At 55.7% G+C, this 11985-nt stretch overlaps 1 protein-coding gene across 1 annotated transcript; it reads left to right on the top strand.

Moving 5' to 3' along the window:
* Nucleotides 1–5286: 5286 nt before the first annotated feature.
* On the top strand, nucleotides 5287–9073 carry Hmx1 (H6 family homeobox 1). The gene is made up of 2 exons (NM_001108363.2): nucleotides 5287–5665; nucleotides 7931–9073. Exons 1-2 carry the CDS (start codon nucleotides 5290–5292, stop codon nucleotides 8554–8556), a joined length of 1002 nt encoding a protein of 333 aa, NP_001101833.2. The 5' UTR covers nucleotides 5287–5289; the 3' UTR covers nucleotides 8557–9073.
* Nucleotides 9074–11985: the final 2912 nt, after the last annotated feature.

Here is an 11985-nt window from a genome sequence, read left to right as displayed (position 1 = left end):
TTCAAATCTGCCAACCCTGAGCATGAGACTGTGCCCTGCTGGCTGCGATGTGGAAGAGGGTGTGTGGCTGTCAACAAGATCCTGGAGACCGACTGCTGAGCACTGTGAGCCAAGAGGGGAGAGGAGAGGAGACACAGCCAGACTACAGGTGTATCTATAGCCAAAGCTAGCTAGGCCGGCTAAGTGTCTGAGCAGCCCAGGAAGGACCACAGTCCTTTGCTGCAAATCCCAGGGACAGTGGGCAGCACCTCCGTTGGTGCTGAAGGCTTCGGTTCATTCTTCCATGTTGCTAGTTTGGTTGGTTAGTTTTCCCATACAGAGTTTCTCTGTGTAGCCCTGGCTAGACCAGGCTGGCCTCCAACTCAGAGATTCACCTGCCTTTGCCTCCCAAGTGCTGGGATCAAAGGTGCGCGAGTCAGTCTGTCCCAGCACTCTCCCATTTTTAATAGTTTCTAGTTTAACAACCTTCGATGATGGCTCCCCATTGCTTTTCAAATTAAGAGCCCAGTTTTTTTTAATCTAGCCCTGCAGAGGACCTGCTGTCCTCCTCCCACTCCCCCCCCCTCCTGCTGTCTTTCCAGGACCTGACTCTAGCTCCCTAACTCATTCAGTCCTGGATCTTCTCTTTTCACCAGGGTCAACTCTTGCTCAGATTGGGAGATGAACTGGGAAGTGGTGAGGAAAGAATATAGCTGTCTGCAGTGACTTGGACGTGCCTGTATTGTCTGACCCAGTATCTATAATCACAGAAAGGGAGGTACCCCAAGTCCCCCAGGAGGCACATCTACTGGAGGGGAGGGAGGAGTCTCTTCAGTGGTCCTTTCCTGACTCTCGCCTTACTGTGCATTTCTCCAACTGCCTCTACAGAAGGGTAGGGTGATTCCCTCCCACTGAGTTCTCTTGGAACTTGTGACTGCTCCCTCTCCGCAGAGCAATGGATGTGGTTCCTGGGCTAACTCTGCCTGGCACCCTAAGGTCCTCAGTAAAAAGGCCTTGAAGGGATCCCTCCGTTGAGAGAAAAGGAGCCTGAGTGGGGCCTATGTGCCCTTGGTTGTTCAACAGCCCACACTCAGGAATTGAAGACACACCACGCCTGAGGAGTCCTGAGTTCTGGAGAATTGTCTGTTATTTACACAGGGCTTGGGAAACATGCCTCATGGTCACAGTGACAGAACTCAGGATATGGGAATGGCGAGTCAGTCATGGTGGATACAGATGACAGAGCAGGACAAGGTACGGTTCCTTAGGCTCTGCTTATGACTCCCTAGCACCCTGGCACCCTCTACCCCATAAAGAAATAAAAATAAAAAGGCTGTGCTTGTGGCTTGCTGGTAGAGGTGTACCAGGCACACACAACACCCTGAGAAACAGGACTGGCAAACAACAGGAAACACCACCATTGTTGCATTTACCAGGCTGGGTGTGTGGCTATGTGGCAAGCTTGGGTATGTGACTATGTGATAGCCTTTGCATACAGATTCCCCATCCTCAGATTCAACCAACCTATCTGTCAACCAAACCAAAACTATCTTTACATGGACTTCATTCTTAGCATCAGAAAACGAAAATTCAAGAGAAAACTTGCATCTATCCCATGTTGGGCACAGACCTTTAGGTCATGACCCCCTAGATGCTGCAAAGCAGCTATCCCACAACATCCACATGCTAGTAGATCTATCAGTCACCTAGAGACATTGGAAGCACACAGTAGGGTGTGGGTGCAAATGCTACTGCATGTGGACGTAACTGGATGTGGTGGTGCAAGCTTGAAGTGCTAGCACTGAGAAGGTGGAGGTGGGAGCCTTATCTAGAACACAGGGCTAGCCTGAGCTAAATGGACGTCCACAGATTTGACATCTCAGGGTGTCCTGGATTCAATCCCCTCACATACATGCCTTTGAAAATAAGATGCGGAGAGAATGCACATGGAGTGTTGGCCTTTGTCAATCAAAAACCCACGAGTGGGCAGGCACCTGGGTTGTATAGGGTGTGTTGGAGGGGGGAAGAAATGGGGTTGGGCAAGAGATGAAGAAAGCAAAATATGGTAATTTTTTAAAAAAATTTAAAATGGGCATCTTGCAAAATGTTTCCAAATGAAAAAGTTTGTTGGTTGAAAGGTTTTAGGTGGCCCTGCAGCTGGCCACTCTGGTCTCAGAGTTGCTCCACAGATCCAACCGCTCAGATTTAGGGGACATCTGTGATGAACAGCCTCCAGCCCAGGCAGACTCTGCTAAGGCCTGGCAGGTTTCCTGACAGATCTCGGCACACAGGAGAGGTGAGACAGAAAGGAGGCACCAGGACAAAGTGGGAAGAGAAGCCACAGCCTACACAGCTACTGTGTGTGAACGTGGATAGGTGTGGCTTGAGGGGGGGACAGTCCTTGAGCCCTAGAACTCTGCAGTGGGATGTGGGGGGATATAAAGGGACCCTGGGATGTAGGGCTCTGGCAAGGCAGCACCAGAAGTTGCTTGGCAGTCTTACTTCCTCAGCCAAATTGGCCCTCAGCTGAGACAAACTAGCCTCTCTTGGCCTAAACGCTGGGCAGCGTCAGAGCTAAACCTCCGGCAGCAAGGACTCAAGCGGTATCTCTCTGCTCTCCTCTGTGTGAGAGCTGAGCTTGTGGGTGCCAGGGCCTGGGTGAGCACCCAGCGGGCCAACTCGGGAGTTCCTGACACATACACACCCTGAGTGAGTTCCTGCGTGGCAACACCAATCCACTTGTAGGATCCACGTGCCAGGAAGCATGGAAGTCATCCTCCTTCTAGTGCTCCCAAGCCAGTGCCAGGAGAGGTGGGTGCCCTCCCCCTACTCCTGACCTCTGTCCCTTGCTGATCTAGTGCTGAGGCGTGTGTGGCTGCAGAGGGAATGCTGGGTAAGATGCAGGTACCAAGGTAGGCACTTCTCCGCTCAGTGAAGTGTCATAGCAGTACTTATCCAGTTTACCAGCAAGGGACCAGACCAGAGGGCCAGAGCCCTAGAGCGGAGGGAATTACCACCCAGGCGCCTAAGCAGCCTGCCTGCCCTCCCCAACCCAGACAGCAAAGAAATGGTAACCGCAGCACCCACCTAACAGACTTGCGGTTTTACAGGTTTGCGGTTTTACAGGAAGGAAGTTACGCTCACAGGGGAGCCTGGAACTTGCAGAAGCTGTAAGGCTCTCCCCACTACCTTCTGGTCTCAGTCCCTTCATCCCCTAAAAAACAACCCAGAGCCCTGCAGTGATGGCACATGCCTTTAATCCCAGCACCCAGGAGGCAGAGGCAAGAGGATCTCCGGATTCGAGGTCTACAGAGTGAGTTCTAGGACAGCCAGGGATAACATAGAAACCCTGACTTTAAAAACCAAAAAACCGGGGCTGGGGATTTAGCTCAGTGGTAGAGCGCTTACCTAGGAAGCGCAAGGCCCTGGGTTCGGTCCCCAGCTCCGAAAAAAAAGAACCAAAAAAAAAAAAAAACCAAAAAACCATAACAAAACAAAAACAAACAAACAAACAGCAAAATCAACCTTGATGCCTGGCCCAGGGGTTGCGCCTGATTCCTACAAACGAATTTCGGAGTGGTGCTAATTTCTCCCTCCTCCCCTCTACCCAGATCCCCGAGTGTGTCTGAGCTGGGACACCAAGGAAGTAGTAGCACTTGGGAGAGTAAAACGTTTCCTGGAGACACCCAACTTTGACTCAGAGCCCTCATCTATAAAATGTGGCTGCTTGCCAGGGATTCTGTATGAATTCTTGCCCAATATGTCTCCGAAATCAAGTCCTAGCGTGCCCAAAGCCCACTTCCCATCCAGCCAGGGTGCAAACCCCAAAGGCCTGGCTGCTCAACCATCTTCATACTCATGGCAAGCCGTGGGCTCCAAGTCTCAAAAGCCACTTACCGTGGGAGGGAGGGGAAAGGCTCTCTTTTCACATTAGTTTTCCCCTTTGAGGTACCGGGTGATGCTCCCTCTATTTCACTCCTTGGGAAGATTAAGCAAAGCGGGCTCCAGGCCTGCAGTCGCCTTCCCGTAAAGTGGGACACACTTTGTTGGGCACTGGCTGTGAGCGGCACTGAGCAGCTGGGTAAGCCTTTCTGTGATAACCCGCATCAAGTGAAGCATTCCCCCTCAGTGATTAGGCTATCCCCCTGTTCTTGTCGGAAGTGGGTCACAGCTCCTTGGGTCTCAGCAAAGTCTGGGTTACCCTTTGCGGCCTTGCTCCTGAAGCCGGGGAAGATAATTCACTTTGTGCAGGACAAGAAACAGAGGCAGAACGAGGAATTGTCCCTCAAGACCTGCAGTCCCGCACAGTGGCTAGGCACTCACCAGCCTGAGAGAGAGCAGGGTCATGGAGGTGCCAGCGAGGATGTAATCTGTTCCTACCCAGCTTGATACCATGGGGCACCTTCGGGCTTGAGTCTCTTTACACACCGAAACTGGGCCCGGGAAACAAGAGCATACATACCATTGCACCGCGAAGCCACCATGAGCTTATTTCGTTCCGCGTAAGTGTTAAAACATGCTGCATTTCTGCAAACTTGTTTTTGGCAGAATCCCCCTTTTAAATTACATGCGGGGTCTTAAAAAAAAGACTGTGGCCCAGTCCGCAGTAGTTCTTACACGCGCGCAAATACACAGTCACACGGACTCACGCACAAACCGCGCGTTCCGTGGGTTCCGACACGCTCCGGGCGGGTGAGTAAGGCTCTCCTCGGATGCGATTGGCTAGCCTGGGCCTCTCAGCGACCCTGTAACCAATGGTCGACCTCCCAGCCGAGGCCCCGCCCTCTCCCACTCCGGGAGCGGGTGCAGGGGGTGGGGGCGCCGGCACGCATCTCGCGGGGTCGTCCCCGCGCGACCACCGGGCCGCCTGCCCTGGGCCGCGCCGCCGCCTGCGCACAGAATCCGGCCGGGCGGCGTCTCCTGCAATGGCTTCTCTCCGGGCTGCAGCGGGTCCTTGGGGCTGAGCCTACAGACCCCGCGCCGCCACGCCCCCGGCCACGCCCCCCCACCCCTCCCCCGGAGGCCGGCCCGGGCGGTGACCTGAGTCGCTCCGAGAAAGGCGAGCGAGGCTGCTGCGGGAACGGCCGTCCGCGCGCACCCGCTCCCGCCCAGCCTAGAACAGCACAGAAGCTGACACCCGCCTCGTGGAGCCCGACGCCCTCTCTCCGGGCAGCGGTTCTCCAGGGCCGGGCCGCGCGTGCGCTAGGCGACCGCTCTTCACAATCCCAGCGGGACTGGGTAGAGCGGCTGCGCCCCGGGCAACCAGGGACCCCCAGGATCCCAGCCTTGCCCGACGGGCCCGCGGCCGCGATGCCGGATGAGCTGACCGAGCCCGGGCGTGCCACGCCGGCTCGCGCCTCCTCCTTCCTCATAGAGAACCTGCTGGCAGCCGAGGCCAAGGGCTCGGGGCGCGCAGCCCAGGGCGATGGCGTCCGCGAGGAAGAGGAGGAAGACGACGACGACCCTGAGGACGAGGATCCGGAGCAGGCCCGACGACGACGACTACAGCGGCGGCGACAGCAGCGCGCAGGCAGCGGGCCGGGCGGAGAGGCGAGGGCCCGAGCGCTGGGCCTAGGGCCCCGGCCGCCTCCCGGGCCCGGGCCGCCCTTCGCTCTCGGCTGCGGAGGCGCGACGCGGTGGTACCCACGGGCGCAGGGCGGCTACGGAGGTGGTCTGAGTCCTGACAGTGAGTGAGGGTGCGGGAAAGGGGTGGGCAATGGGCAGGACTCTGCTCCCTCTCTGCGCATTCTGTTGGTGACACCGGCCTTGTGAGTCCCTAGTCTTCCTGTGTACCGGGATCTGGGTGGTATGAGACCCCTATGGAACGCCAGCGCGGGAGACCAGGAATGGCGCTGCATGCGGGAAGCAACTAAGGCGCGGATTAGGGCTTGAGAACACGAAAATTCGGACAGGAGAGAGGAGAGCGAAATAGGCCTCCGGAAGATGAGAGAGGGAGGAAGGTGAGGGAGTGCGTTGAGAGAAACAAGGAAGGTGAAAGAGAAGTGTGGGAAGAGGAAGAGTGGCAAAGGAGGGGAGTGGGGTCAAGCACTAAAATAAAAGGGGGCTGAACTGAGGGGCCACAGTTGTGGAGGCTGGATGGGAGACCTTCTATAGCGATTGCGATTGCGACCCCCAAAATATCCTTTGCTTTCTCTGCTGCAGTATGAGCCTGGGCTGGCCCTGGGCCTTCCTTTGGGTCTTCTCAGGCCCAGAGACTGAGGTTGGTAGGAGCCCACTCCGAAGGGTCCATCCCACCCCTCTCTTCATTTCTTGCCCCTCCCCCCTCCTTGGCCTTTGTTTCCTATAGCGGGTTTAGAGAATAGGGGTGTGGGCTTCCTCAGTCCCAAAACGCACTTACCCCTCTAGACTGGACATCCTGACTCTGACTGTCTGTTTTCAGAGGGTCCAGACCTCACCTCTCTTAGGAGCTGCTCTTTAGAGAGCAACCCTGGAGACTAGAAGCATATTTTAACCTTCCTCACCTCAGCCCCTTTTGCCAGCCTGCCCCTAAACACACAGACTTCTACAAAACTAAAGATTGCCCACCGAGGCGCCGGGAGCCATCTGTATGTAAGCTTTGGTGTAGAATGTGGCCTGGGACCATTCTTTTCTGTTATCTACCCACCCCCTTCCTGGTATAGAGTAGGACAAGTCTCCCAGCCTATGTTTGGAATGTCTGTCTTCTTTACATAAACTTAAACAGAGTCCAGTAGTATCCTGAAATCCAATGAAAGGCTCGTGCGGGGCCATTTTATTCTCCCTTCTACTTGGGCCATCCTCACCTGTAGTCCACTGGTCACCTCCCACAGAGGTGGCTCCTCTTTATTTCGTGCCATGCGGGTTAGAGTTCTCTGTTCCAGGTGAGTCAGGCGAGCAGGTGAGTCAGATTAGCACTTTGTGGCAACACATGGACCTCCATGACTGTAGGGGCTTGTGGGACCTCCCCGCTGATCTGGCTACATAAATACCACCCCGCTAGGTGACTTTGCATGGGCATTGAGCACAGAACATGGAGGCTGAGCACAATTCGGGATGCTTTCAAGGAAACCTGGCAGAGTTTAGCTGTACATACAAGTCCACCGTGCTGAGGCATAACCTGGGCCAAAATCCACCTTGACCACTGTCTGATCCATTAGTCAGGCAGAGGGACAGGCTGGCCTGAATCGGTTTCATGGGCCTGGATGTCTAGAGGAGAACCAGGAGCCCATAGGAGCCTCTTTAACCTGGTGAGATCCCTTGTCAGCCCTGAGCTTGGGACTTGGAGCATGAGCCCAGAGGTCCTCTGTGGGCAATGTGTAGGAGATGCTTGGGGCAGGGTAGGGATGCTGTGGTGTATAGAACAGCCTTCCTTCCGTAGCTTTGCTGCTGCACTTTGCTGCTGCAGAGGGCCTCCCTCTGAGGGTGCCTGGGTCAGGGTTGTGCCAGTGTGACCCGGCAGTGTTTCTTCAGGGAATGTGCATTCATGTCTCCTAAGAGTTCTTTTCTTAGTGTCTGCTCCCCGGTGCGTGATGGGGAGGGCTTGACTCCTAGCTGATAGGTTGAATGTCAGTCTCTGTGTGTACATAACTTCGAAGGACATCGTTTCTTTTGTCCCGGGCCTCTGCCAGCCTTTTGTGAGATCGTGGGGGTGGGGGTAGGGGGCTGAGGTACAGCTGAGCCAGGGGCAATCTCAGATGTCAGTTTGTCTTTTAGGTTAGCATTTTTTCTCTGTGTCCTTCTCTGGGTGTGTGCTGCCACGTGTTTGCCACAGCCCGGGTTTCACCTTCGGCCTCTGCTACTTTCCTCCACACCCCCCCCCGCCCCCGCAGTGGTGGATTTTCCCCAACTCCTACGCGGGGAATATTTGCCAGCTTGTAACATTGTGGGTGAGGAGGATTTGGAGGTGGGAGGAGGCCAGTCTCAGTGACTCTGACCCTTAGAGCCCACCACTATGCCTATTTCTCCCCTGCAGCAAGCGACCGGGACTCTCCGGAGACCGGCGAGGATATGGGCCGCGCAGAGAGCGCCTGGCCGCGGTGCCCGGGGCCGGGAGCCGTTCCGCGGGAGGTGACGACGCAGGGCCCGGCTGCCGGCGGGGAGGAAGCGGCGGAGTTGGCCGAGGCTCCGGCGGTGGCAGCCGCTGCGGCAGGGGAGGCACGCGGCGGTCGCAGGAAGAAGACGCGCACGGTCTTCTCGCGCAGCCAGGTCTTCCAGCTCGAGTCCACTTTCGATCTGAAACGCTACCTGAGCAGCGCGGAGCGCGCAGGCCTCGCCGCCTCGCTGCAACTCACGGAGACGCAGGTCAAGATCTGGTTTCAGAACCGCCGCAACAAGTGGAAGCGGCAGCTGGCGGCCGAGCTGGAGGCGGCTAGCCTGTCCCCGCCCGGCGCGCAGCGCCTGGTCCGCGTGCCGGTGCTCTACCACGAGAGTCCCCCGGCCGCCACGGGGCCCACGCTGCCCTTCCCGCTGGCTCCGCCTGCACCCGCGCCGCCGCCGCCGCTGCTCGGTTTCTCGGGCGCGCTTGCCTACCCGCTGGCCGCCTTCCCCGCCGCCGCCTCGGTGCCCTTCCTTCGCGCGCAGATGCCGGGGCTAGTGTGAGCCGGCGCCCTCCATGCAGGGGCGCCGGGAGGAGGCGGTGAGAGGAAGGCGCCATGCGCCTCACGCAGTTCCTCGGGCGACCGTCTCCGTGGGCAGCTGCTCCAGAGTGTACCCAGTGTACCGAGTGTACTGAGTGTACCGGACGGCGGCAGCGGGGACTCTCAGCTAGCTGCAGGACTGAAGACCCGTTCCAATAGAAAGCGGTGGCCGGCACCGAGTGCTGAGCAGCTGCGGGCTCCGCAGCAGCAAACGGACACTTGGAGTGGGCTGGCCAAGGGACCGCATGGCGACTATCCCTGAGGCAATCTTGCCCCTAACTCAGAATGTCCTTTTCTCAGGAGGGACCTCGCAGGAACCCTTCCAAGGGACAATACAGAGAGCCGCGGGGGGCCTTGGGACAACTGATCTTGGGTTTCACTCTTGGGTGGCCTTGGTTCTCTTGGCTTGATGAAGACTTTTTTTTTTCTGTGATGAATCTACTTCTTTGCATATGGAATAAAAAGGGACGTTTTCTGGATGGACTCGCAGCTGTGTGGTCGCTAGAGCGGAGCTGCTGCTTGTAGCAGGCCTGAGTGAGTGGGTACTTCTCTCCCAAAGCTGGCCAGGGACTTTGGGAAGGCAGCCCTGGGGTAGGTGGTAGATAGAGGTGGTGTAGGGGAGGGTCAGACTGAAGCCACCCTCCTGGTCAATGGTTCTAAATTTTACTCTCCTTGTGTGTTGGGGAGGCCCGCTACACTTCCATGGAAGGCTTAGGGGTCCAGGCGTAGAGATGTAAAGACGTATGTTGTAGAGATTTGGGGACTGAAACCAAAGCCATGGCAGATGAAGGTAGGGCTCTCTGGCCACCAACTTAACCGTGAGAGTTCATGAGGCTGTGTGGCCACTGCCCTTACCTGCACTTGGGGCACACAGCAGGATGTGTGTAAAAATTCTTTGATCTAAATCAAAGCTCTGGGCACCAGGGTTCTTGCTCCTGCCTCCCCTGGTCATTGGCACCCTCTGTGTGATCTCAGAAGAAGTTGCTTGAACAGTGTGGACCACCAGGGTCACACATCTCCATTGTCCCCAAACTGAGTGCCTCTGCCTACAGGTGAGGCATTTGGTCTACTTCATTTGGTGGACTTTTGAGCCTATTTGGGGGAGGGCATTCCAAATTTGAAGGGGTCAGGTCACTCCCAGTCTTAACAGAGGACCTTGGAAAACCTGTCTCCCTCCCTACTCCACCTGGAAGCAGACCCCCCCCCAAGTGGAGATGTGCAGCCATCAGTCCACAGGGGGCCAGGGGCGCCCAAGGTGGCGCCAGACAGCCTAGGAGAAGGCGCCAGGGGCCTGGGGGAGTCAGTCCATCTTAGGAGTGTGTGTGTGTGTGTGTGTGTGTGTGTGTGTGTGTGTGTGTGTGTTCTCTCGACCCCACCCTATTACAAAGAGCTGGGTTTCCAGTACGGAGACCTAGGTGGTAGTGCTTCGTGGGGCATCACCCAGAGGATGTGTGTATTTTGAGATTGATGTGGAAGGGACATTGGTCCTTGACCATCTCTGTCAGCCATCAGCCTTGTCCCATCTCTGTGTCAGCCAATCAGAGTTTGGAGCCCGGGCATTCTTCCTGCCTTGGGACACGCTGAACTACTTTGCCATGAGTAAGCCAGCTTCTACTGGCTTTGTCTGGAAGAGACTACAAAGACACTTCGATGAGATGAGTTTTAATTCTTTTCAAAGGAGTTTTCAAAAGCCTTGGGCCCCAGTCAGCAGCCACACAGGCTACAGGCTGTCCCCAGACAGAATGAGCAGGCCTACATCTTCCTCTTCTCACCTCTCCACTATGCCACCCCCAGACTTTGGAGCCCATGGCTTCTGTGGCTGTTGCACTGTTCTCAGATAAATGCCTGCCCATCCTGGAAAGGATCGGGTGCAGCCAGCGGTGGTACTTCGGTACTTCGCAGACCCCAGGCACAACACAGGTTCCTGCAGCAGTGATGGCCTCCCTGACTCTTTCCCTGTATACACAATGGGTGCTTCTCATGGCACAACTCTATCCACACACCCTACACCCCAGTGGTCCAGGTGGAAATGCTGACCCTGCTGCCAAGGTCTCAGGGGGGCTCAGGTCACTAGCCTCATCACTTCCCAGCCCTTTCAAAAAAGCATAGTTAGACTCAGCACTAGGAAATCATTGTGGGACCACCATTTTATTCCAGTCTTTTTTTTTTTTTGGTTCTTTTTTTCGGAGCTGGGGACCGAACCCAGGGCCTTGCGCTTCCTAGGTAAGCGCTCTACCACTGAGCTAAATCCCCAGCCCCTTATTCCAGTCTTTATGCAATGTTTTGGGCTGAGATCACACACTGACCACAAGGTGTCTTCAATCAGGCAAATGTGTCCTCATCAGAATATCTTACCAAGACACCATGAAAGACCTTAGGGGAGTCACTTGCCACAAGGAGCCACAAGGGACAGAATTCTATGGGCACCTGCAATGGAACTTTACTCCATCAACTGGGGAAGTGGAATGAACACACACACACACACACACACACATTAGCAACGCTGGGCAGGAGAGCTTCCTACCTCCCTAATCATCCTCTAGCCTCCATGGAGGTCTTTAGTCACCCAGCATGGACGTGGTATCTCCTGGAGCTAGGAACTGGACCCAGTGATGCAGGGGGAAGCTTCTTAAAACTGGCTCAGCTTATCAGATTCAGGCAAGCTCACCGGGCTCCATAAGTATCCACCAGGTTCTGGGGTACAGTGTAAGAAGGCAGCCCTAAGCCTGATTCAAATTCAACAGGCAACATTCAAGCCCTCAACATTCAAGGGTGCCAGGACTGGCTGAGGCCCTTAGTCCGAGATGCTGGCATCGATTGCAGGCACACCTCGTTCGTTGTATTGACTGTTGCTGGCAGAAGATGAATGATTTCCGATCTGTCTCTGCCAGGTGAACTTCCCTCTCACTCGTTCCCGGTCCAGCCCCACGGGCAGCTAAGTGAGGTTGAGCCGCCATCAGTTGAATAGCAGAGGCTCCTGCTCATGAGATCCAAATAGTCCGAGTTAGTGAACCCTGCAAGAGGAGTCCCACTGCCAAGCCCTACTTTCGAGACCCCCGTTTCCCCCATCACAAGCCGCTGGCACATAACTCTCTTCCTTTTCTGTGTGAAACCAACAGTGTTCATGTTGGAGCAGGGCATGTGGGGTTACCAGTGAGTTGGGAATATTCCTGGTCTAACTGAGTGTTTCTACCAGGAGTATGGAAGCAGCCCTAGGCTAGCTCATTTGTCTAGGTACTGGGCGGGTGGGGCTCAGAGAGTAGGGACATCCAGGAAGACTTCTTCGTGCTTCATCCCAAATCAGAGCAAACGACATAGGCATTGGAACAATGACGTCCGTCTTCCTACAAACTTGAGAACTGTACCCCAACCCTAACAGCTGCAGTACAGA

The sequence above is a fragment of the Rattus norvegicus genome, chromosome 14 (genome assembly GCF_036323735.1).
Source record: "Rattus norvegicus strain BN/NHsdMcwi chromosome 14, GRCr8, whole genome shotgun sequence".
Classification (NCBI taxonomy): domain Eukaryota; kingdom Metazoa; phylum Chordata; class Mammalia; order Rodentia; family Muridae; genus Rattus; species Rattus norvegicus.
This window is presented reverse-complemented; position numbering and strand designations above follow the sequence as displayed.